The sequence below is a fragment of the Centropristis striata genome, chromosome 17 (genome assembly GCF_030273125.1).
Source record: "Centropristis striata isolate RG_2023a ecotype Rhode Island chromosome 17, C.striata_1.0, whole genome shotgun sequence".
Taxonomy (NCBI): Eukaryota; Metazoa; Chordata; class Actinopteri; order Perciformes; family Serranidae; genus Centropristis; species Centropristis striata.
In genome coordinates, this window is record NC_081533.1 from 20,880,333 (window position 1) to 20,907,366 (window position 27,034).

Below are 27,034 nucleotides of genomic sequence, written 5' to 3' on the forward strand. Positions count from 1 at the left end.
CAAATATTTTCTGATGCTCCAAAACAAATTATAGCTGACGTCCAGCATACCAGAGCTGCCAACAGTGGACATCTGCTGATTGCAATTCTGCTTTTGCGTGTGTTAGATCTGCAGATCCAAGTCAATAAAAGAAAAGTAATTCAAACACTGTCCCCGCTGTGTAATGAGAAAAGCGCATTTTATATCAGATAAATCACATGGGCGACGAGGGAGGTGGATACAGATCTGCCATTTGTTCCCATTTGGTGGGTCCAAATACAAATAACTCAAAGATTGGAGTCGGGGAGAGCGATATGTCATTGCTGTTATTTAATAAAACAGCCTCCAGTTCCTTATGGCAGGCAGGAAAAATGGCTGTGAAATTGACTTATGGAAAAAGAAAAGGCGGTAGGCAGGGTCACTGCTGGTCTGTCTTAAAACCAAAGCCAATTGGCCACATTATTAAGACCATAAAGACCAAGTGTCTGTCCAATAGTCCTGAGCTTTAAAAAAAACTTTTTAGCGTCATAAATCTTTCTGCTACGAGGTGAATGTACTTATCCTGGGACATGACATCAAGTTTTATGCGTCACTGCCAATGATGCAAGACAGATGCAAATAAATCTGAGTCCAAGCAGACTGGGAGTAAACCTGTGTAAACAGCCAAATGGACTGAAGCCTCGATTATTCCCCTCAGGTTAGATAGTGCACAGTGAAGTAGCATAAACTACAGTAGCTCTTTACTGGCAGAAAAAAAAATAGAACAAATTAGCCATTGCTATCTGCCTGCAATTTTCTACAGTGTGTTTTGGCTCATGCACAATATGCATTTTTTCTGCTGGATCTCTCAATCAAAACAGTCAAAGACAGAGTTTGGAGATATGGTGGAGTAGTGTGGCTCATTGGAATTCATGATCTTCTCCACCATCTTGTCAAAAATTCAACAAGATTTCCAACCTAAACGACAGAATAGGTTGTGTGTCAGTACCTCGCATTACTACACATATGTACGTACCCCGGCTCACGTTTGCGCGGCTCGTGGTACAACGGCGCATTCTAAAAATACACACATCATTATACATACATGTATGGTTTGCGGTTGTAAAAAAGGCTGCAGTTTCTGTGAATGTATGCTACAAAGCCACTGACCTAGGTTAAGGGCAAAAAACTTCACACAGTTTAAACTGTAAATAAATGTACGTAAATACTGGAAGTGAAGTAGTTATGAGGGTCACTTGACGACCGTAAATTCCGTTCAGAAACTGACTAACTGTAAGTTACTGTAAACAACGCAACTTACGTCAAAATCAGTTTACTTTTGTTTTCATATGGGATGCGAAATTTCGCTCTCCTGGGTGAATGTCCGCGGATTGTTCGACACATGATGACAAGTTGGAATAATTTTGTTTTCGGACACAATCCTCTGTTAATTGGTTTCATTTTCATTTTGTTATGTTTGGAAGAGATTGTCACAAACATTTCATGGAAAATATTTTATTCCAGCATTATGGGCGACCGGGTAAAAAAATAACTAAGACCTAAAAAGTGTTTTGTTAAATGTGATGCCTTTGGCTGGTGACCAACGGAAATCGACTGTAAACTTGATTAAAATTACAGCTTTCACCAAGAAAATTGTTGGGAACATTCTGGATAATGTGAGTACACAACTCAAGAAAATATATAACAGAAGTGGAGTCGTTTTTAGACTTTTAGATGGGAACAAGTCACATCTTTTACATTATTACATTACATTACATGTCATTTAGCAGACGCTTTTGTCCAAAGCGACTTACAATAACTTACATCTTCTACTTTAAAGTAGTTTTAATCAGTTAAAACATGCCAATTTGAGTATATGAAATGTCAGTGTGAGTGTATGAAAGTCAAATAAAATGCAATCATTTGCTGTTCTGAACTGGGAATGACTGACTGCACTCAACAGAGCGCTGGGGACTGAATGTCAAGGTTCTTTATGAGGGAGAGCATGCTCTCACGCTGGCCATAATGACACACCATCAGAGGGCCGAGGCATTTATTGGAAACTAGGGGAAAGAGCAGTCTATGCTTTTAATTGCAATCATTTGTCACTTGGAAGTGTTTCAATAATAGTCTGTCTCAAAGAAAACCTTGCTCCGGCATTGAAAGGAAAAGTTCCTCTGCCCTTTCTACTCCAATCATTTTGAACATTGTACGGTGGGACGAGGGAATCGAGATACTCGAAGAGAGAATCTCCAAGTGAGTCATCTGTATTTCAGTCGCTGACGGGGAACTTGCACTGATGCTACCAGTCACTCAGATAAGTACATCAATGGATTTAGGATTTTATTCTGACAACATGTTCATCATTTATATTTTACATAAACAGCCTGAGATACCAAAACAGCACTTTTGAAGTAAAGTCTAATTTCCTCTGCACAGTGAAGCTGTGCCAAAAGACAAACAAAATATCCAAATTGGGGCAATATGACATCTGTTGAGATTTGAGATTGAAAAAACTCCCCATGAAAATCACCAAAAGTGAAGCTAAATTGGCTCGGAGGGTTTACTTTATTACTTCTATGACAATGAGGCTTTTATTCACTGCTATAATGCAAAAGTTGTAGCCAGTTTTGTGACAGAATGATTTATGGTCTGCAACACCAGCCAACTTCAATAAAACAAGTAAAGTGTTCCGTGTTTATAATGTTTTTCCTGGACTTTTGTGTATCTTTTGTGCATCCATTTCTTTGTGTAATTCTTTTTCTTTTGCTTCATCCATTTCTTGTCTTACTTTGCAATGTACGTCTTGTGAGTATTTACAGAAGCTATGTTATTGTTTTGTGGTTTGGAATGGCTGGCTTTTACAGCTGATTATGTTTGCAATTTCATCAGACTCAGTGCACATTCAAATTTAGCTCTGTGCAGTTAATGGTTTCGATGTTCCATATAAATGATTGGTAATGAGATAGAGTCACTATGGATCCACATCAGCACTTTACATCCCAGTGTCCCAGTTCTCTTTACATTAGCAAACCCAACTGATGAAGTTTGCAGGGAGGCGAGGCTGTTTTCACAAAGTTACTTTTATCAGAAATGTTGTCTTTTATCAGTCGAAGCAATGAATGAACTCTTGCAGCTTGAGTCAGCTCCGGAATGAAGCACTTCTCACTGAACCAGTATGCAGACTTCACAAAAGAAGCAGTCAAACATTTTTTTTTCTCATCCATGAAAATGAAAAGGGACTATAAAGCCTGGCATGTTCAATCAATCACTGAAAAAAAAAAGTTTGCAATTATCTATATTGTCGGCAAGGATCCGCTGCATTATGCATGACAATGTATGTCCTTGGCTTAATTATGGAAAATATTGTAGGTGGATTCATGTGGTAACATGATTATTCATTTTGTTGGCTAATTAAAGTCATGAACATGCTGAATAAGTAGACTCGTTTTGTAACCTTGATTTAAAAACAAATACCACATGGGCATCTTCAAAACACTAGAGATAGCTCAAGGTTTATGAAAGAATAATTTTTATTTTATTTTTTAAATGAAACCTTCACAATCTGCATATATATACAGTATGCATAATCACGTTTAATACCATCTGAGAGTATCACAAGCTGGTACTTTACAGACACTGTAAAATATACTGCATCCCTGCACTGCTCTGACACACAAGTCATTTAATTAAATACATCTTTAGGAATACAATCTGCCTCCAGCTCCCCTGCACACAGAGGCTATAAGCATTGCAATCACCCATATCAAACCCTGTCATCCTCCTCATACAAAAATTTATCATCTGTGATGTTTCCATCAAAATTGATTGTCTGAGTGATACTTGTCCTTGCTGGTCTCACTCAAATTGACACACTGAGGGCTCTTACTTTCAATAAGCTCCTCTGTTGTGCCCTTTATCCCCTCTAAAGACACCAGAGGGACCTGTAACTTAGGACGCTCAGCCAAAGGTTAAGTCAATCATGTCACTGGTCTCAATAGGCATCATGGAAAACAGCCAATGGGTAATTGGGCCAGTTGATTGTTGTCCTTTAAATGGACTGGTACATGGAGAAACAATTATATTTACCTAGGGAGCTGCTTGCAAAATATCTCACATTTCACTACCTGTAATTGAGTCATTGTTCCCATATTTTAATCTTTTAAATCCCACTAATAATAGGATTTATTCCCCAGTGGACCTTGCCAATTAAATTAGCTGAGCAGATCTTAAATGCCACAATCTGAAATAATGAAAAAAATGCTAAACAGTTCTGCTGACTCAACTTTGATGATGGATGTGTGACTCAATAAAGAAAACAATCCCATAAAGATGCAGCACACATAAACCAATGTGTGTGTACTGGAAATGCACACACATACTGCACTTAAAATAATGAAGAACACACTTCAATATTTGACAGTGTTTCAAGTTGCTCACTGGCAGCGTGCTTTAAACACCATAAATACCTATACAGGGGAGCCACTATGACTAATACCATCAGCCTCAGCCTCTGAAATATAACTGATCTCCTACTGTAGGGCCAGCTTTAGACCAACATGATGTGATAATCAATGACAGGCACGTCAGAACTGCTAGATCACAACTGAATGCCACCAAACAACAGCAGAAAGGTCATTAATCATTTTGTATCATGAAAATTCAACAGGCTTGTTTCATATTCAAAAATCTGGGTCTATAAACTCGAAGTTCTGCCACTAAACAGAACATTTTTTCCCACATTCCTCCAGTGATCACTCAAGTGTTGGATGACAGTGAACCTGAGACACTTCTAGCATACTGGACAACAGGATGGAGCTTGTTCAAGAGTTGACCCTTAAAGACCAAAGGCACCCAAATACTATCTGCCCTCAGATTGCTGTACTGATCACATTACATGACTGATGTAAAATGGGGCAGCTTGATGGTGTTGTGGTTTGCACATTACACTAAAGATCAATGATGGTGCGGGTAACAAATTACACGTCATTTCACTTGGAGCTATCCCCAACAAGTCTAGCTGGTCTCCAAACTGCGTCTTGTCGTGGAGTTAATTTGAAGATGTATTAAAATATCTGACATATAGCAGTTTAAATATGCACCAAACATGTTTTGATAAACACAGAGAAATCTGACCAACAGTCACAGTCTCTTTACAAGAAACTTCTGCTTGATTAAGATCAGAGCAGCTCTGATTCAAGAAATCCCAAGTGTGCTCGGATATCAAAAGTGGAACATAACAGGAAATAACAGGACATTAAAACCTTAGTTACACAGAAACATTGACGCACGAACCTGCAAGATAAAAAAGAGACACAGAGTGTTGTCTCGCTCAGTGTTGTTCTGACTTTTGGATTTGTCTACCATCTGTTTTTGATACTTGCTAAATAAATCCCGCACAAGGCTGCTATTAGAATCTACCTGGTCGTCAGTTGTTTTTCTTTAAAGATTTTCTACAACAGTCTAAACACACACAAGAAGTAATTTGGTTTGTTCGTTGACTGATTTGCAGTGAAAACTAAGACAGAAAAAGAAAACAATATGAAGGAGAGAGCGGTTGTGGAGATAAGGGCAGCGAAATTTTGTTTGCGGATGTTCTGTTGAAAGTGTTGCAGCTCCTCCAACTGATAATTCCCAAGCCCTGTAACTTGCATCTCACCGAAAAATGTATAAAATTCCCCATGATAACTTTACAGCTACGGCTTCACCTCTGATAGAATAAGACTTGGGAGTCAAAACTATTACAACTTCAGGGTTTCAGGAGATCACAAGCTCATGACAATCTTGAATAAATTGTTGCAATCCCCAAATGTCATATCACTGGGAACGCTATTTATAAAGATAATAGGATCGTTTGTTTGGGTTAATTGAGAAACTTAAATATCTGAAAAGCACATCATCCCTTTAATTAAAAAATGATATCACAATCTAATATCATCAAAAAATTGTCTAACAAATGGTGTGCATCATCATCAACCAATCTAAGAATGTCATTACAACTACAGTATACAAAAACCTCTGACATATAAGTTTAACCAAGCTCACAGTCAGGGCAACTTGTACTGGTCATTCTGTAATTAAGTAGGACGAACACACACAAAAAAGGCTTACATTAACAAGTGTCAATGTAAATGAGCAGCATTGGTGATAAAGAGTTTTACTTTTAGCCCTTTTATATAAAAAGTTTGGTATAACTGTACTTTTCTCTCCATACATTTAGTGGTTCAATTCAGACCCTCATGCATTGTCCCGTTGACCCAACACAGCTGTGGCCTGCTCAGGACTGTAAGTAAAAAAACAGACAATCGGCAGCAAAGCCGGCCCAGGTCGGTGCTGACACTAACTCTCTCCACTGCCGGGCTATAAATCCCCATCAAGGACACAGAGAACACAAGAACTTTGTTAGATGGATATCAGCCCTAAGACGCTCTCTGCGCTAATAGCAGACGACGGGTCCAAATTGACACAGCGTTCCATCCCTGTTCGGGTAATGGTGTACTTGTGAAATGTGTGTCTGGGTGTGTGTGCGTGTGTTGTATGTGATTAAGGGGGCATGGGGTAGGGGTGTTGCTGCGTACGGCTGAACCAGAGAATAATTCATCATTGTGTGACACTCTGATTAGTCTACGCCCTATGAGGCTTTGCTCAGCACTTTGCACTAATGGCTATGCGTCTTATGAGTGTACATAGAAATGAACATGCGTGAAAAGGATCAGTGTGTGAGTGTAAGAGAGAAACAAGAAGTGAAATGTATTATTTTTGTTTTTTTGTTTTTTTTTTTTGCATCCAAACAAATCAGACTTGGAAATGTGAAGATAAATGACTACAGAGAGTCCACCTTTCTACAAAAGTAATAGTTTCAAGACACAACAAGAAAGCTTATTGTATCATTTGCCAGACAAGTTAAGGCAACACTTGCTGCACTGAACACTAGCCTTGGGGTAGTTAGCAGGAATACATGCTAGCTACATTCATAATTTAACTTTGACTGGCTACCCATACACTGCATGCCAAGCCTTGCTGCCTTCTAATGTTCTCAGTGTAATGCTGTGGTTGGTTGATGCAATGATCTTGTTGTATTTCTGCAGCATGAAGGCATGCCAGTGGCAGGGAGAGGCTGTCGATAAACTTTTCGTTTTTTTCACGTGCAGGTCAATCTGCAGTCAGTGATCAGTGTTGTACAGTCCCTACAGGCCAGACATGACCGCCTCCGCTGTGAATGTGTGGTCTGCTACCGCTTGATCCCAACAAAGCTGGCAGTTTCTCTCTGCTGCCAGCTGACGCTACAGTAAGGAGTGGGACAGTGTAAAATACATCCAGAGTATGCTCTCAGCTCGTGTTTTCTCCTGCAGTTGGAAAGTTGCCACTTCAGATCTACAGCCCAGCTGAGAAATTCCCTCTGCATTTACCACACTGAGGATTTTAAAGCAAGACCTTTATCCCCTGGATGCCTCGGTGGAGCTGCTCAGGTGGCCTGCAGTAGAGGGATGTGATCGGACTGGGCAGCTCCCAGCTGCGAACATGTCGGACTGTATGAATGTTAAGCAGAGCGTGCACGCTCAGAGAAGCATTTCCCCGGAGGTTTACAAAAATAAAAAGGTGAAAAACAAACATTTTTAGTTATTGCAGAAGGTGACAGCTGCAAAAGGGGATTTTTGTCACAAAAATGTAAACAAAGGTAATTATTGTGACTGCCGGGGTTTTTATTATAAAGGGAGGCAGTGCAGAAGCTCAGTGGTTATGACTGAATTCTGACCTCAGCACTGGCCCTTCTATGTGAAGTTAAGTGCTTAAAATATTACCTGATTGATGGATTAGTAGATGGACAGAGATTAATTATCTTGTCTTAGCTGCTATGAATTGCTGCTTCTCTTTTCTTTTTTGAATTACTGTGAAATGATTTATTTATTAATACTAATTATATTGTTAGTGCAGCAAAACAAGCAACTTCATGATGTCACTTTGGCCTCTGGTAAATTGTGATGGCTAGTTTTCACTATTCACTGACATTTTATAGACTTTAAGATGAACTGATTAAGGGAAAAAATTACTTGTGACTTGATAAGGAAAATAAAAATTAAATGCAGCAGTTAAGTCTGCATTAAATTTCAAATGATCAGTAAATTACTCGGAAACTATTTTATAAATAAAATAATATATATATTTTTAAAGCAAAAACCAGTGATTTGCTGGTTTCATCTTCTTTAATGACAGTTATCGTCTTTGAGTTCTGCATTGAAGGTTGATTAAACAAGCAATTTATGTTGATTTAGGATCTGGGAAATAAACATTTTAAGTATTTGAATTATCAAGGAAGTAATCATTATTGAAAATATTTTGTTGTTGCAGTCCTCGTGTGCATGTTTCTATGTTTATGCATGGAGTTTCCTTCTTTGGTTTAGTTTTCTCCCACCCTAACAAAACATTTTCAAGACTATTATAATCATAAACAGACTCATTTTCAACCCCCCCACTATATTCCACGCCCCCCCTTCTTCTCCTGAACATGACTTCTGCACATCAATAACTGTATTAAGCACTCGTCAGGAAGCATGGTCTCAGAAAGCAGATATTCTGTGAGTAATTACACTCTAAGACACCTGTGTGGAATACAGATCACGGCATCAGGCAAACAGCGCTGCACACGCTGATTTGACATCTCTATCATCTCACCATGGAAAATAATCAATATCATGTCGACTCCATCTGTTAATGCAGAGCGAGGGGAGAAAGCAACTTTCAGCTCGCTGCTGTTTAGTGAGGCATGTAAACTGTTACGCTGAGCCTGAGCTTCACAGATCCCCCAAATGAAAACACAGCTCCCATGTGCCTTTAAAATAACACAACTGCAGCCAGTACACAGACGCTAACACCTCCGTGCTCCATCTAAACACTTCCCTCAGGTCAGGTCAGCGTTTTCCAGCTCCACACATCAGCACGTTTCTTATTATCTCCCTGAATATGCATACAGTTTTCTTCTTCTGATTGATTATCCTAATAAAAAAACAAGGCGTGTTTACCAAACAGCCGTCTGATGGATTGGCTGGTTTTGAGCTCAAACTGCTTACTATGCTGCTCTATTTTATTTAATGAGACGACTGCAATGGGTCCAAACTAAACTGTTTATTTAGGCCTGAAACATTCTGTGTTGGGTGAGCCACACTGTGCCCGTACACTATGATAGGTTTCTTGTGCACAATGAGATATATATGCATGATAAAAGTTGCAATTTGATTGTATTTGAGCAGACTAACATGGCTGCACACACATTTCTGAGTGATATCCACAAAGCGGGGAAACAACCCTGACAAACCGAGACATTTTTTTTTCAACTCTAGAAATGCAATCAGAACTTGTCTGTCAAGCTTTTCGATCTTTCTGATCTGACACATCTTTTCTGCTCAATATCTTCCTTCCTCCAGTCACATCACAACCTCACACATACTCCTGTCACATTTTCTGTTTTCATAACTTCAGTTTGGGAGATAGGACAGTCCATTTGTTTTGTTTTCTGTGTCACTGAGTCCTGCTTCGGTATGGTGACCTCCATTAACTTGTCAAGTTTTCAAAATAGCTGTCTAAGAAACTCCACGTGTTTCAAAGGAGTTCCAGCAGCCAAAGAGCAACTCTGATGTGCTGACTGAAAATGCATTCACAACTTTCACAACAAATTTTGGTATTTTCAGCTCTCTTTCAGTGTCATCTTCCTTCTCATCCCTCTCTCCATCAGTGCCTTACCCTCTGAGAAGCTGATGAGCCCCAGGATGTGCAGCAGCTTGATCGAAGCGAACACCAGCACCACGATGCCCACCGTCTGCAGCCCCTCCGTCTCCCAGATTGCATTCAGCATTGCTCCACCCTCGACCCACTCTGCGCCACCATACCCCGACCCGGACCCGGAGCCTGAGCCGGCTTCCTCGCCCTCTGGAACGCCGCCAGGACCAGGACTATCGCTGCCACCCGGCCCTGCGCTCCAGTTCCCCTGCACCCACTCCAGCGCGACACCGGCCCAAACGCACGGGCCGGGCGCCTCCTGGCACCCACCTACTGCCCGCTCGCTCTCTAAATCCAGGCCGAGTTGGGCTAAAATGGGACAAAGTTAAGAGCAAGAAACAGTGGCCTCAGGTTTGCTGGGAAGTCATTCAGGATCTTCTGATCTTGAGGGGTCACCGAAAATGAAGAAAAGCTGACTCAAAAAGGAGTGAAGTCCACACAAGCCGATGATCTCAATCCTTCTATCTTCTTTTTCTTTCTGCTTCTCTCAAATGAGGAGAAATGTGAAAACAGTGGAAAAGCAGGCAGAGCAAACTCTGCTCTTCTCTGACAGTTTGTGGCTCTCTCTCGCTCTTTCAAGCACACTGACTGCCTCACTGCAAAGTAAAGGGAGGGAAGATGAGAGGGAGTGGATATGAGTGAGGGAGTGAGGAGGGAGGGGAGATGAGACCGAGCAGAGGGGAGGTGTGGCTCTACACTGGAAGACGCACAACCTCTAATGAGTTAAATATGCTCAAACATACTAGAAACACATCCTAAATGTAAACAGCAGTGACCGACATGTCAATACATTTGACAAGTATGCCCGTTTTTAGTTATTCTATGTATGTCCATGTTTGGACATTATTGCAGTCTAGACATATAATGCAATCATGAAAATGGCACTATTTTCAAGCTATGTAAAATAAGAATTCGATGATGAGGAATGCAGAGGGAAAAATAATTCCACTCCGAAAAGCAGAAAGGACAGCCAAAACAAAAGCTTTCTTATAAGGAAGTCATTATAATCTACTTTAATGGAACAGACACAATAAATCTTTCATGCTTCAAACTACTGTTGAAAAGAGGCTTTTAGAAAATCTTACTCATATGGTAATTTTTAAAAGTTTTTTAAAGGCTTAGAGCTGTGAAAAATCTCCAGTGCATTGAACCACACAAAACCAGAATGAGGTAAAAGAACATATACTGTAATGGCAACAAAAGGAACAACAAAATGTCCACCCATGTGAGTGCTAATTGTGCCTTTTTCAGGTCTTTACAGCTTGGTATAGGAGTGTCTGATGGGCAAGGGGAATAGGGGACTCAATATATCTCAGAGTATAGAAAGTGAGGGGGGAATAGTATTGATTCACACCACTTCATTACATGCATCCACTTGATTCAAAAGATTAGATGTGCACTGTTTGAGAGAACAAACAAAGTGTGTGTGAGAGGGAAGGAGATACTTGCAGTTTGTGACTGTAGCAAATGAGTGTAGACACCACCATCTACTGCCCCTGTGTTGCCATAGTCATTATTAATTATTTCTACAGAAAACAGTGTCTGAAATAACTGAATTTCATTTACAAGAGATATCATTTAATCCACCCATGACTGTGCTCAACATTACATGATTACATTCACGTTCAAAATTGCCAAACAAACTATTTAAAGCTCATGGATTTAATTAATTTGCAATACGAAATCATATTTCAGGGCTAAACTAGACTATTTTGAACCACAGAAACATAATCTGCCGTTTATTTATGCTTTTATTCAATCTACTGTGAAGCTAGCTGTATGTCATTGATGTAGATGCCACCTTAATTACAATCATCAGCAGTGTATTATTTTAACGGCATAACAGAAACAGTGACTCACCACTGACTCAATTGCTCTATGATAAATGTTCAATAAAAAGCAGCTTATTACCGTGATGGGAAAAAAAAAATCTCACATGCATTCATTTACATTCATCTATCTATCTGCTGCTGCTCTTTTCTGAACAACACAGAATGGAAAATGAGGGACGTAATCCTGCTTGGAAAGAAGAAAAAAAAAATCTTTGTGAATAATTTAGCATGATGCCGTTTGAAAAAGAAAATAATATTCAGCACACATCCTACTTAATCTGGATGGCCCCTGGCCATGTGAGGACTCAATGCTATGTGAGTCTCATCTATAGAAAGAGACAGATACACACTGAGAGTAAGACCGCATGGGCAGTTTGAGTGTGTGTTGTTCTTGTAATGGAATTAGAGTAAAAAGTGCTTTTTCCCACAACAATGTTTCCTGTTTGGGAAATTAGCTTGTTCCAGTAAAGAGTGGCTGCACAGTCTATTTATTGTTGCAAGACGCCAATATGAATGGACCTTACATTGCTACTTCCATTCATCTCTATAGACTGCTGAACTTTCCAAACTGCAGGTGAAGGGATGGATATTTTGATTAAACGTTTAAACTGCTATAATCAATATATTTACATCAACAACTGATCAAGTTAAGGTGAAAGTTGGACTTATTGCCCCACTTTGCTCTCTCAGCTCTACAAAGTATATAATTGACTTCTGTCTCATTGATTTGGGTGAACCAAAACTTCACTAATTGGGTTCACTCTCACAGCTCTCATCACTTTGAGTGAAAAAGTTTTGTGCGAAAAAAAAAGTGTTTTTTTTCTTTCTTGTGATACTGGCATGGGATGTGGTCACTGCAATGTTTTTGGAATATATCATTTTGGCCCTTAAGAGCTGGGAAAGGCAGCGTTGTACAACTGATTTATGAATTAAGTGAATTAAGTTTGAAAAAAAACCCACATTCGTTCAAGTCGTAACATTTAAACTTGCAAATTTACGTCTATTTGCATCCACTGGTGCATTATTTTTTTTTCACTTTACTTCACATTTTGATCTGAACACACCTTGAAAACTCACTAAACACGACCAGTCCAGTACTAAAACAGTTTATTTGTTTATTGACAGTAAGAGACAGAGTGAAGGGGGGAGACAGAGAGGAGGACATGCGGTAAAGGGCTCCGAGTCGGATTCGAACCCGGGCCGCCCGTTCACGAGGACGTTGCCTCCATAGTACATGCTCTACCATCTAAAGTTAACAGCTAGTTTGTAAATAAGGAGCATTAGGATCTGGAGTGCCAGATTTAAAAAAAATATATATTCTAACAAAGTATAATTCAACAAGAAAATGAATACTAATACTACTTGAAATCTCCACTCTTTTTCTAACGTCTCAAAAAGTTCCAGCATTATAAATAGAATATACATTAATTTACTGTAGCACAATAGTAATGGAATCAAAGTCAATAACAAACTCCCACGAGGAACAGTTGCTGGTGTGGTTCAAAGCATTACCCAGCTGTCATGGACAGTGTAGTGAATTGAGTGTAAGCTGGCCTAAATGTTGGATAGTTCATTCCCTCCTTGGCTACAACACCCAGCTGACAGCAGTGCTGCCAACATGTGGCCACTGGCTCTACATCAATGAATCCACAGTCACATCACATCTCCTCTGAAACCACATGCACCGTTTGCTGAATGCAGCCAAGTTTCCCAAAGCCAGAGCCTCTGGCCTTGGCTCTCCAAACAGTCCCTTGTAGACCGATGGTTAATAAAACATGTAGGAGTGATTGACCAATCATAACCTTTCTCCAGCACAGAGATACCATATCCGCCCAATACATTATTGAAGCAATGAGGGTAGAGGTGAGGGAGTGAGACATTTCAGAAAAAAAGAGTGGGGGTGAATTTTGTTGTGCCATCTAGCCAACCATTAGAGGAGCCATGATTCTATCAACACTGCTGACAGGTAAATATTACACCCAACATCTTGCTCCATTAATGTCACACAAATTCTAGACAATCACCACTATAACACTGCTGCAGCATGGCAGGTCTGACAGATAGAAGGCCTAAAACTTCAGCATTTATGGACCTAGCAAGGCAATTTTGTTTTGGAAGATTAAAAGTGCAAAATGATTTTGTGTTTCAATTGGAAAAAGAAAATGGTAGCTGCAGATGGTTGATATTACTATGATTTGAGATGTAAAAACAAGGTTATGTGAAGGGCTATTTAGAATTTATTCAGATTTGTTTTGATGTGATGGTGAAGCGTGTGTCAGGCACAAACATGCCAATCTGAGTCTGACATTACACAGCAGCAAAGACTCCTGTCACAAGTTTTATAGTACAAAGCAAATTTGTTATAAAACAACTCAGGTTTTTTATAATCATCCTTTCAGGAAATTAGAAATTAAGAATAGTATTGCCATTTAATCATCATTTAACAAGCAATTAAACTTAATCCTGTAGGAGTGAATGAGAGCATGAATGGTTGTCTGTCTCTCTCTGTCTCCCAGTCCACCACGAACCCAGTTTTACATAAGTGGTGAAGGATAATGGATGAAAGCCTTTTTTCTTCAACAAACCTGTAAGTTTCTATTAAAGGTGATGTACCTGAATGTATAAGAAATAAAGAGTAAATACAGACAAAATACTTGTTTTTTTTTTAAGTGGCTAGTAGGAATGCAGATTGTAAAGAAACTTCTTGCAGCCATTACTAATGTGACTATTTTTTATAATATTGCAGCGTAAGAGCGGGATGTGGTTGTCAACTGGCTTTCAATAATTCAACTCAAACAGCACTTTCTTATTTTTTTAAAAAATAATGTCAAATACTGTCAAAAGCATGAAATGATGTCAGTGGTCACAGATGTCTCTGACTAGATCGAGAAACATTAAGTCAAAAATGCTAAACACAAACAGCACAACAGTCATACCCTTGTTGTTATAAGTCTATGACTCAGTCTTTTACCTGCTGTCGGGAGAAAAGTGAGTTTGGAATTCATGCCAATGATGTATATGTGAGTAAACACTTCACACGTGATAGTTTGTGTCTTGTGTTATCTTCTGAAAAATGTAGAATTTAACTTGAATTTGACAATTTCTTACTGGATAAGAATTCCTTCCTGGGACCTTTTGATGGCATCCAGTCACTTGGTGACATGCCATCATGTTTTCAGTGGAGGGTTTCACACAGACAGACAGCATCCAAATGTGAAATGTCAAGCTGTCCCCATCGCTGCACTCTTATCAGTTTCATGAACAGGATAAGTCTGAGAAACCAACCTGCAGCCTTTTTGTTCATCTGCCTCTGCAGACTGATAGACATTGATCTTGGGAAACATCACATATTTTTCTCACTTATCATTGCCATCTGTCTTGTCACTTTCCATCGTCAGTATTCACGAGGGGAGGATCTTATCACTTCTTGTCTAAGCAGAGTGGACACAGAGTACACAGCCAGACGACGTCAATGAATCAGTTGCACCAATAGAAAAAAAAAAAACCTGTTTTATCTATCCGTTACATGCAAAAAAGCCTCAATTGTGCATATCTACACTGTGAGTAATGGTGAGGAAACTCAAATCATTTCCTCCCAAATTGCTGAGACTATTATTTTAGAATAGTAAACTCTGATAAAACTAAATTGAACACCACAGGTACAGGGGTAATTTAAATGAGTCTTTTCCTGAGAATACAGCAACTTCTGGATTTGTTATTAGTTATTTTTCAAATGGCGACAAATGCCCCAAACAACCCCCAAGACCATAATTTCCATTAACTTTTGGACAAGTGTTATCTTTCCTTGAGGCGCACAGTACACTTAGGTCAAAGTATGGGAGCGGGAACAGCGGGGCTGGCTTCGATGTAACTGTCATCAATCATCGGTGGACGGGTAAAGAAGCGAAGATGAGATTGTCCCTTGTTTACTGATCAGCTTAGAGTACAAGTGGGTGATATAATTAGGGGGCACCTGCAGCGATTTGCTCATGCATGCAAAGCAGCATCAGTGTTTGGTTTATGTTTTCCCAGGCACATTAAAATGAGGGTGTCATATTTATTGAAGCGGCACCTGTGAAGGGGAAGGCAATTATAAGCTGGGAACCAGGGCAACCCTCAGTGAAGCCGCATGTGCAATCAAGCATGGAGTGCTGCTGGGGGACTCTGAGATTGAGGACTTACTTTGTGGACTCTGGATAAATCTGCCTCACTCTGCAGGTGCATGCAGGCAAATAAGGGAATTCGCAATTTTCGACCCTTTGGCCTCTATATACACAGAACCCAGAAGATTGAAGGAGTATGACTCAACTTTATCCAGACTGGTCTCCCCTTAAAAACATAAATATAGTGCATTTGAAGAGACAGCAAAATATGACTCATTTAGTTCTCATTAAGACTGTCCCCCACCGCCATCTTGCTGACGTAGTAGTAATGACTGACGGCGATGCAGAGTTTAAGCCCACTCTTTACACACAATTTTTAACAAACAAACAGTGGAATTTCACCTAGGAGAATGAGCTTTGCGTCCCTTTTTAGCTTTGTTTCTAAATTTTTCATTTTTACATTGGAGGTCAAGGTCAATAATGTTAATATTATTCTATTATTATCATTCTGATTGGTCAGATGTCATGGTGTCACTGTCTGTGACGTAGCCTGATCTTTGCTGATTAGCTAGAAGAAATCCATGTGGTTCTACGACCAAACAGAGAGACATGGGGATCCCATTTAGATATCCACTGAAGTTACCAAATATAGTTCTTCGCCCGATAAAGGGTTAAACGTCGGATGGGGAGTAAACACATGAACTTGCCCTCTCTGTGCTAATCATTTTCTCACTTCAGAATCAGTTTGAAGTTGAGAATGTGTCCTGTGAAGGACCCACATTGCAAAAGCAACGGGACGACTCAGAATCCACTCCTTAAATTCTTTCTAATTGGGCTTTCTAATCAGATGCACCACAAGCATGACATTTGAGTGGACAAAATTAAACTTTTGATTGCTCCCTAGATCTATTATAATAGGGGTGCCAGAAATCAATTAATTCAATTTTCGAACATTTTGGAGAGCAAACAATTAGTTGAGAAAGTAATTGCTAGATTAATGAATAATAAACAATTGGTAGTTGTGACCATGGCATTGTGCCAAAGAAGGCCAGATGAGACTGAACAGAATTCACCAAAACATTCAAGAGAGGATGCAGAGAGGAGATAAAAATTGTATCTGTGCCAAATTTGATTGGAAGTTTTGTGTAACCTATCACACCTTGTTATACTGTACAACCATATACTGCATATACAAGAAAATAAATGATTAAGCTTCTTTGTACGATGTTAAAACATTTGCTTTTAAATGTTTCAGTTGGTGTCATTGGTTGTGAATCACAGTGAAAGCCCAGTATAGCTTCTCTTAAGAATTATTAGCCTTCCTTCCTGACTGCCATTAATTTTTACAAGACATGCCAGTCTTACTTTACAGCAAGGCCAGTAGATTGTTATCAGCATGCCAATTCATTCCAGACGATTAGTTCTAGTGTAGAAGGGACAAGTCAATGGCATTGTCTGCAAATGGACAGTAGCACAAAGCTAAGGGCAGTGTGCTGGAGCTGATAACATTGACCTGCTTTTCTCTGTGTCTTCGCCATATTAGCTCTGACATGGCTATCTGACAGCCCACTGCGGACGACATGTAGCAGCAAAGAGCAGGACATGGATTGCCTTTGCGCGGCCGGCCTGTCATTTGATGTACCCGGTGCTATCCTTCAGTGCCAGTCAAGCTAAACTTCCAAGTGCAAAGGTCAGCGGAGAGTATGCATTAGCAGGAGCAGTAAAAAGAGGGACGACAGGGGGAACATAAAATGGCAGACTAAGTAGAGGAAGGCTGGAGCCACTGTCCAGAGGATGAGGTATAACAAGCATCGTTCATCAGCAAGAAGCGGACGCTGAGAGGAAATTAATACAGGTCGTTATATCTTAAAGGAATCATAAATTGTTGCAGCAGTTAGTCAGAGCGATGAGAAGTGTGTTTATTGATGAAAATAATAAGTGTATGGTTCAAGTCAAGGCTCTGTCAATATGTCAATAGAAATGCCTTGTCCAATTTCCAGGTTTATTGAAAACACAGATCATGTTAAAACTCTATTCCTCATCTCTATAATGTTCTTTTTGTTGTGTAATTTTGCATAATTCTAGATCATTAACATTTTGGGGAAAACTAAATAACAGGAGAATACATTTTCTTTTTAAATGAGAGAAAATATTATATAATTTACAAAAGTCAAAAAAACAACTTCAGAAAAATGGGCCATGTGAGTTTTCTGTTATTACAAATTATAGATTTTTATTCCTGATGCATAATCAGTATTTCATTGTATTATTTTATTGTATTGTAAACTGGTGGAGGTGGAGCTATTTTTTTTATTTATTTTTTAACATTTTTTTTTAGGATGCAAGTGAATATTATTTTCATTATGAATCAATCTGTTGATTATTTTCTCAAATAATCATGAGAACAGTCATCAACCAGAGCCCAATGCTTGACACCTTCACAATGTTTGTTTTGTGTAACGGTCCAACTTCAAAACTGTTAAAAAATAAAATATAAATAAATAAATAAAATAGTAAGGAATATTTCTATGGAAAAATCAGTTAATCCTCACATTTTAAAACCTGAAAACATTAAATGCTTGGCATTTTTTGACACAAAAATTACAACATACTAATCTAATAATAATTTAAGCTCTAATTAACTCCAAAATGGAGGTTATGTTTTCAGCAGGATTGGAGAAAAACTAGTGGCCTTATTCTAATGAAACTTGGTGGAAGGTTGTAGAATGGACCAAGGAAGAATATATTAAATTGTGGGCTTCTCTGAATTATATGCAGACAGACAAATTATTGTTCACTTTTCTTAACATTGTGAATAAGCCTGAGCTCTGTGACTGCCTTTTTAGTTGAAAATAATGTTGCTTATTTTAATCTATGATTAAGAGTTTTAATTTTAATGGAGCAGGAAGCAGAATGTGTAAAGTAAATACTAAAGGACTAAGTAAATATCGTTGGTTATATTCCATCACTGTATGCCATACAAATAGGAGAGGAAGATAATAATCCTTTGATTTGTATCTTTAAATGATAACAGCTCATAATGACATTAAAGGTTGCAATTATAAGGTCAATCACCTTTGAGCACAATGCAAGTCAGTCGATACGCCATCCCTCGATCAACCCAATATATGTGAAACAACACAGAAATGGTGCAACTTAAAGGAAAGATAACAGGCCTGTTCAATCCAAAATATTGTAGAAGCTGTCAAGGACAGTATAGGGAGAAGGGTTTTTAAATCTTATCAGTGCTGCCAATATTAGGTCAACCTCTGAGTTATCAAGGTTTACTTTAGATACCATGTTCCGCTTGATAGCGCGCACCCTCCGCTCGTAACCTTGCCACACAACCCAGCATCATGCCTCTTTATCACAGTTACCATGAAGAACACATGTAGAACGGAGCACAGACCTGTAGCTTTCCATATATCATCAAGGACATTTCACAGGTGCGATACTGACAAAAGTATGCCCTTGATTCTGGAGTGTTTATTTGTCACATGTGTGGTTCTGTATATAAGGGACACCTGTGGCTCTGGGAGGTTACCGCTCTGGACCTAACCATGGCTACACACACCTTTGCCTTCCTGTGCGCCTTGGGCGTCTTCGCTGTTCTTCAGGTAAGTAAAATTAAATATCCTCTCTGATAGGGAAATGTCTATAAGTTATGCTATCCTAAAAAAATGCTTCTTTTTCAAAATGTACACTTCTTTATTATTGCTTCTAATGTGGAATAAACCATTTTTTCTCTCTCCTCTCTGAAATCTGAAGGGTAAGTGTTTATTATAATAATTATAATAATTCTAAGATTTATAACAATCATGCACAATAACATTTAAGAAATTCTTGTTTTTTTATTTTTTTGTTTTTAAATTGTGTTTTTCAGTCACCGAAGGAACAGCCGCATTCTATTCTGACCCAGTTGAGATTGTGAAGAAGCATAACAACCTGAGGAAGAATGTCCAGCCTACTGCCAGCAACATGTTGGAAATGGTAACACCTTCATCATACTTTAAATAAAATGATTTCAGATTTGAAAAGTAGCAAGCATAATTTTATTCTGAGATGAACTCTCACTTGATGTAGCCTATTGGTGCTTGATTTGATATTACAGGTGCTGCCTCATGCAGCATATCAGTTAAAGATACCCTTATTTTGCAATTATTAATTATTATTATTATCTTGTATATATATATATATATATATTGTAGTAGTAGACATGTGTTAAAGGCTGACCTGTGCTCTGCTCCCTACAGAGCTGGAGCAGCGAGGCTGCAGTCAATGCTCAGAAATGGGCCGACACCTGCGCCATGGACCACAGCCCTGACAGCGCCAGAGTCATCAGCAGTACGTTCATTATAATACCTCTTGACATAAACTCCAAACTGACACCTAGACCAATTATATTACCTAGAGTTAGCAGCTTTCAAGGCACTATTTCCACAATATAAACAGTGCTTAATGGCATTCATTTTAATGTGGGCTAATGTCTGTAATCCAGATACATTATTTAAGAAGAGTATACATACATTATTATTTTTATTTTTTATTGCTGGTTGGTTTGTCAAACTTGGATAAGAGTCATATAATTGTAGTATTTGATTTTGGTTTTGCATTTTTAAATCAAATACAGTAGCATGTCAAAATGAGTGGCCAGTGTCTGATATTTAATTAAAAAAAGTCAAAAGTGTTTGCTCTCAACCCAATAATGTAGTCATTTAACTACTTCAAAAATGAACAAAGAACTACATGAATGCTAAGTGGATGGAGCAATAAAGAAGAAGAATTTATAGTATGTTTTTATTAATTTGAACCGCACACAGTGGCTATATGTCCTCAGAAATGAGTTAGGGGTTGGGTTCAACTCAATTTCCTGGCTTTCATAAAGACAGTGTGCAGAGGAGATGATGAATTTCCTTTCATGTGCGATTGTGAGCTGAACACACATTCTTAATGGGTTTTAAGGAGACTAAAGTATCTCTCTGTCCTCCACTTTAACTGTAGCTAGTGGCTGTGGAGAGAACCTGTACATGTCGAGCTTCGAGAACTCCTGGAGCAACGCTATCCAGAGCTGGTATGACGAGATTAAGGACTGGCGCTACGGAGTGGGATCTACCAATGGAGGAGTGGTCGGACACTTCACACAGGTACACAGTTTGTAAAGCACTTGTTAATTATGACTGTCTTCAATATGAATGGGCAATCATTTGTTTTAAAATCTTGAAATATTCAGTAACATTAACTTTGAAAACAGCATTAACCCTTTATCAGGCAAAGAACTATATTTGGTAACTTCAGGTAATATTTCCAGAAAAAAGTTGCAATTTTACTAGATTAAAGTGGCAAATGTACAAGAAAAAAAAGTTGCAGATTTAAGAGATTTAAAGTGGGGAAAAAAGCTACTTTTTTCTCCCAGATTCACCACTTTAACCCTTAATAGGGCACTCATTGAAATACTTGCAAATTCCAAATTTCAACCCTAGAGAATATTGGAGGATATTACATACAGCCAGAATGTGTTAAAAAACCCATATGAAAATAATATTTTGAGAAAAAAGTTTACAAGATTAAAGTGGCAAATCTACGAGAAATAAATGCGTAGATTTATGAGATTTAAAGTGGTGAATCTGTGAGAAAAAAGTAGCTTTTTCCCCACTTTTTTCTCATGAATCTGCGACTTTTTTCGCACAGATTTGCCACTTTAATCTAATAAATTTGCAACTTTTTTCTCAAAATATTACCTGAAGTTACCAAATATAGTTTTTTGCCTGATAAAGGGTTAAACTGTATATGAATGCAATGAGCTCCTGATGATTTTTTTCTCTTGTTCTATGGACAGGTTGTCTGGTACAGGTCCAACAAGGTTGGCTGCGGAGTGGCCCACTGTCCCAACTCTAAATACAAGTACTTCTACGTCTGCCAGTATTGCCCACCGTAAGTAAAACATATTTCCTCTTTTTCAATAAAAGGTCGAGCATATTTTGTAACTTTTAGTGAATCCTTACATTATTTATGTGTCTATTAATTTAATTGAATTCAAGCTTTTTTTTCCATCTTTGATGCATTTGCCTACATTAAAGTGGAAACACCCAGCTGGCTCGCCCCTACCAATCCGGACCCTCCTGCGGTGACTGCAGCAATGCCTGTGACCACAGACTGTGCAGTAAGTGGCAAATACAGCACTGAAACACTTCTCATCCATTTTTATAAATGAACATGGCTAATTAGATTTTTAGTAACACTTTACAATATATACATGTTTTATATACAATTTCTGAAATGTTTGTGGACTGCTTTTAAATACTAAATAGGACAGTTAAAGACATGAGACATCATCTTTGAGAAGAAGTTGTAGGACTCCAAAGGGGAATAGTGTTTTCTTTTTTTAATGCATCCATTCTCCCTTTTTTCTGTCTCTTGCAGCCAACCCCTGTCCCTACAGCAACCAGTACAGCAACTGTGCTGATCTGAAGAAGCAGTGGACCTGCTCCAACAGCCAAGTGGCTTCTTGGTGTCAAGCCTCCTGCAAGTGCACCAATGAGATCATTTAAATGCAACATTTCTGCATCCGTTCTGACTCATCAGTCAGTTTCAATTAAAGATACTCAGCATTACAGCTTGTGTCCCTCTGCTGATTACTGAACAGGTCAAACAGCCTGACGAATTAAACCAGAAATGACAAAGTATTTTGGCACAGCAGCTCACTGGACAAACACTGCCTGCAGGGGCAGGTGCCCTTGTATGTAAGGTGTAAACTAGAAAAGAAGAAGGAGAACATGTTTATGTATATGGGGGATTTGGCAGAAGGGGAGGGAAAGTTTAATACACGCAGATTTCCTTTAGCTGAGCCAAGAAACAACCACAGTTTCCAACCACACCTGCTTGCTGTGGCCAACAATAAAGACTACTAATGTGATGCCATTATTTGTTCTCACACATGCAAGCTGTAAACTGTTTGAAATACAGGCTATATTGTTATTGATTAACTTTTTAATATATGTAACAATCAATATTAGATTAGATTAGATATTGTACTTCTGACACTGTACTTTATGTATAGTTTAAATCAGTATTATTCAATTTAGTCTGGATTTAGTCCTAAAGTTTTATTTTGTTATAAATAGAAGTAGCATTATTACAAACTGTTTTCAACACAAATCAATTCATTTCACATTCGAAAATAATGTTTTCCATCATGTTATTACAGTGATGGGTCCTTCTGAAATATTCAGAATTCACTGTAAAATAAGGTTTTTAGGACTCAATTATTTATAGAGATGTTTTCTTTTTTTAAGATTGAAGAGAACACTTTATAAACTATTTAACATACACTTTAACCAGCAACAGCAAAAATGCACTGATAATGATCCCATAATTTATGCTCTAACTTATATTTTCAAATATTAGTTGTACTTATTAACATCAGATAATCACTACGAGTCACTCATCAGGACAGTGAAATCAACACCACCTTGTTGGATCTCCTGCTGACTTTGCTACCTGGCTGGTCACGGTTTTCATATGTAAACATCAGAGTAAAACACAAGGAAAACATGAAGAAAATGGGTGCCAAAAACCATTTTAACCACAAGACCATATGTACAACCAATCATGCATCTACCTCTACACCGACAGCATCGAGGAATCAAAACACTGGCTGCGTTCCCGATCACATAGATGTTCTCTGCCAAGCATCCGGCTTGCAAAGCCCATGAACAGGTGCTGGATGGTGGACTGGACGACCTCCATGGCCAAATGGAGGTTTCCAATGGAGTATCAAGAACTCTTTAACTCCTGGATTACTGACAGAGCCATGGATTGATGTGATAGGAGGAATATTAAAATAACATCCCATTCATGCTCACCTGATGTGGATTTATTATCGATAAAAAGTAGGCTTCACTTTGTACCAGGGGAATCCATCATTATAACTGCGATCTACGCTGCACCACAAGCGAGTACAGAGGCTGAGGATGTCAATCAGGCTGACCTTAAGAGGGTAATGCCCGACTTCCATCAACATACTTACAGTGCCACCAGGGGAATAAACACTGTGGATCACTGCTAAACACCATTCAAAAAGGGCGACAGTGCGAAACCGATTGCCGTATTTGGGAAGAGCGATCATACGGCCATCTTGTTGAGGCCAAAGTATGTAAACTTCGGTGCATCCCCCCAGAGGGCAGGAAATAGTCAGGAAATATTGCATCAGTGGATTCACTGAGTCTGTGGTGGATTTAAAACAACAAGTGCACCCAAGGCTACAACTAATTTATTTCACACCAAGAAACCATGTGCTGCTGGAACCCTCCGGGAAGCCATGAACACACAAACTGCAGCCTACAACTCAGGGCTGCCATCTGGAAACATACACAGCAAGTATAACACAGCAATCTGATTGGGTTACGTTTGACTGGATTTGCATTTAAATGCTTTCATGTTAGAAATTAATTAATTGATACATTGATTGACTGATTAATACATATTTCTATGAAACAAGCCACTTTTACTTGTAATGGAACAGTTTTGTTATGGATTGCAGCTCACAAATTACAGTTTTATTATTAAGTATAGAAAGGGTATCAATAAAATATGTGCTGGGACAAATATTAAGTATGGAGGAAGAAGGTTATGGAATAAGGCTCAATGAGTTTGTGCTTGAGAAACAGGAAACAAGGCAGGAACAATGGGGGAGGGGTTAAAGTGTTCAACTGCAATTAAAGTACTTATGGTATTATGTAATCTTAAAATAATGACAAACACTTTGGGAAATTAAAAAGTAATTAAATATGGTATATTTGTTACAATTAATACTGTGTAAATTGTTATTGCAAAACTTCAAGCTTTGGACATTCATACAATTCTAATTTAAATTCAAACAATTCACTCTCACAAAACTTAATATTCTAAGCAGGGGGCATCCTAAAGGCAGGCTTTGGTCGAGGTGTTGATTAAATCTCTCGACTAAATATTCCAGTATTCAATACTGCCTCATTTATAGTTAATTGCGTGGAGACATCCCTTGCCATAACACTATTAAATGAGAGAAAATAATTTATTGGACTCGTTTTGTTTATTGATCTATGAAGCGGATCGGATATCACTCCGCAGCAGAGCAGGCCGTGAGTAAAGTCAGTTTTAATGACCCTGAAGAGAAAACAGAATATCGCGATACTGGAGTGATACAACTCTGATTAACCCTTTCTAAACACCCTTATCCTGAAAATACAAAATATTTAGTCTAGTAGCAATACAGAGATTAATACAGATAAAAAAAAATGGGGACAGTTCCACCAAACCTTGCAACAATAATAGCACCATATTTTTTGTTTGGCACAGAGTCAGGTAGAGTGTTATATTGGGAGGTGGCAAAATAATGTGTGAGATTTTTACACAAATGCAGAAAATGAGAGAACACGGCCTTCATTTTCCCATGAGCTCATGCTTAATACACACATCTGTGAAGCTCAAGCTAAAACAAGTTCCCAAGACCCTAATGTAACTATTGTCAAGGCATAACAAATGGAAATATGGTTTGATTGCATTAAATGTCAGTGTAAAAGCGTGGATTCTTCATACTTGGCTTGTATAAATGCATGCATTTACAAAAAGTTATATTTTCCTGGAACAGTATGCTTTCCTTAATATGCTATAATTAAGTGCAGTTCATGGTGTTAAAGAAAAACAATGAGGTCATATAAGTGATTTAAGGGGACATCCAAGGCCACAGTTTTAACATCTTGATTTCTGCTAAAAGCTTTTTATCTGCTGATAAATTGCCAAACATATTTTGCTATTTGGACCAATCAAATGTTTGTAAGAACTTTTGAAACTTGAAAGAAATTTGAAACTCGCAAATTGCAGAAATAAGAAGAGATCAGTTCACCCAGACCACAGATGTAATATTTACTCTACTAATATTCAATATGTAAACGGGTTAGAATCACTGAAAACTATTTAAACCTGCTCGCTTTTGGTTTAAAGTGTTCTTTTTAATAGCCAATATGTGAGTTTATGTATTCAGTGGCCTCAAACATCACCTTGATTAGATGCAAAACAAAGGTAACACAGTACTGATTGTACAGCTGTCATAATCACCTTTACCATATGCAACTGAACACGTCCAACTAACATGTTTTCCAATCAAGGCACAAAACAATCTGCCCTTCTGCAAGTGTGCCTGCAGAGCGAGCCTGAAACTAATTAAAGCAGCGAACATGTGGATTCTGGAAATCAGCGACTAGTAGCTCCCTTATCATATGATTGATGATAGTGTACGGCTAATGCCAGTGGAAACACCAGTAACAGTGTTTAATTCAGTGAAAAGCTATGAGGCACAACATTATGCCTGTAATATCTCTCTGAGACTCCGGGCTATTATCAAAAATCATAATGCATTGTAGCGTTTTTAATACTCCTTCACTGAATAATATCAAACTAATTTGTTTAGAATGTCACAAGGAGGTAATAAAGAACACATTAGCTATTCTTACATGAATAGGATATTAGTACAAATATTAAAAAAAGAAAAAAAATGGAACTCTCTAACACAAGAGATTTATTAACATTTTATTTCATATGCAAATATTGCTCAGTTCAATCACTGGCTTCCCTGACACCTTACTACTTCTTTATATTTTAGACACTAATGACTGCTTTAGTGTGTATTGTAACTGTCACATCATTCATGCAATATTAGATTTTTTTCCAAATTAGCTTTAACCTTTTTGTACTGTGGCAGATAAGTAAGAAAAGGACAAAGTAGCTATATTAGCTAATATTACAACAGTGCATCAGTCTGAGCTTACAAATGTTTAGAAAAAGCAATCAATTAAGAAAGGACATGACACTTTAACTGTGCTGAACAGAGACTGAACTTTAGATCTCTGCCTCATTTACTGCTGCAGCCATCCTTTTTGCAGGTTAATGTCACTACATTTCATGCAGTTATGCATTTTTAATGTGTACCGTATTATGTTGTTGATTTCTATCTGGTTGTAAAGCACTTTGTTTTGTTATTTTTAATAGCCGATATCTCTCTTAACAGATCAATTACAAAACTGGAAATGTGATGTTTAAGAAAAAAACGAGACATTTGCATTTTGTGGCTTTTATGTTATTATTTTGGCCTATATCATCAGAATCTGGTGACTGTTTGAGACTGACAGTACGCTTTGGTGCCCTCTGCTGGCCAAACTGCTGACTCTCACATGTACTTCAACGTAGGAGCATATTCCTGAGAACCAAAACATATTCTTCATATTCTTTTTTTCATTCCCAATCTAAAAATCAGCCCTTTAGCTCAAATAACATATTTATACTTATGAGCTTACACTGATGAGGTTTTAATGCACTCATACATTCTGTTCA

The 27,034-nt window shown here is 38.3% G+C and overlaps 2 protein-coding genes across 8 annotated transcripts in view; one reads left to right on the forward strand and one right to left on the reverse strand.

Moving 5' to 3' along the window:
• kcnip4a (potassium voltage-gated channel interacting protein 4a) overlaps positions 1-27,034 on the reverse strand; it is a 151,414-nt gene that overhangs the window by 23,474 nt on the left and 100,906 nt on the right. Inside the window, exon 1 of one of the 7 annotated variants that reach the window (XM_059354792.1) lies at positions 9,697-9,808. The exons of the other annotated variants lie outside the window; for them this stretch is intronic. Coding sequence (XP_059210775.1) covers positions 9,697-9,808 — 112 coding nt within the window. Of the gene's footprint in view, positions 1-9,696; positions 9,809-27,034 lie in introns of those variants that run through there. 7 annotated transcript variants of the gene reach the window in all.
• LOC131990101 (cysteine-rich venom protein TEL1-like) lies at positions 19,228-22,270 on the forward strand. The gene is made up of 7 exons (XM_059355508.1): positions 19,228-19,288; positions 19,551-19,657; positions 19,921-20,011; positions 20,669-20,811; positions 21,504-21,598; positions 21,745-21,827; positions 22,088-22,270. The coding sequence occupies exons 1-7, from the start codon at positions 19,228-19,230 to the stop codon at positions 22,213-22,215; spliced, it is 708 nt and encodes a 235-aa protein (XP_059211491.1). The 3' UTR covers positions 22,216-22,270.

Coding starts and splice junctions, on each gene's coding strand:
- LOC131990101 (XM_059355508.1), top strand. CDS start 19,228: ATGGCTACACACACCTTTGCCTTCCTGTGCGCCTTGGGCGTCTTCGCT. Junction 20,812..21,503: donor TGGTCGGACACTTCACACAG/GTACACAGTTTG, acceptor TTCTATGGACAG/GTTGTCTGGTACAGGTCCAA. Junction 21,828..22,087: donor CTGTGACCACAGACTGTGCA/GTAAGTGGCAAA, acceptor TGTCTCTTGCAG/CCAACCCCTGTCCCTACAGC.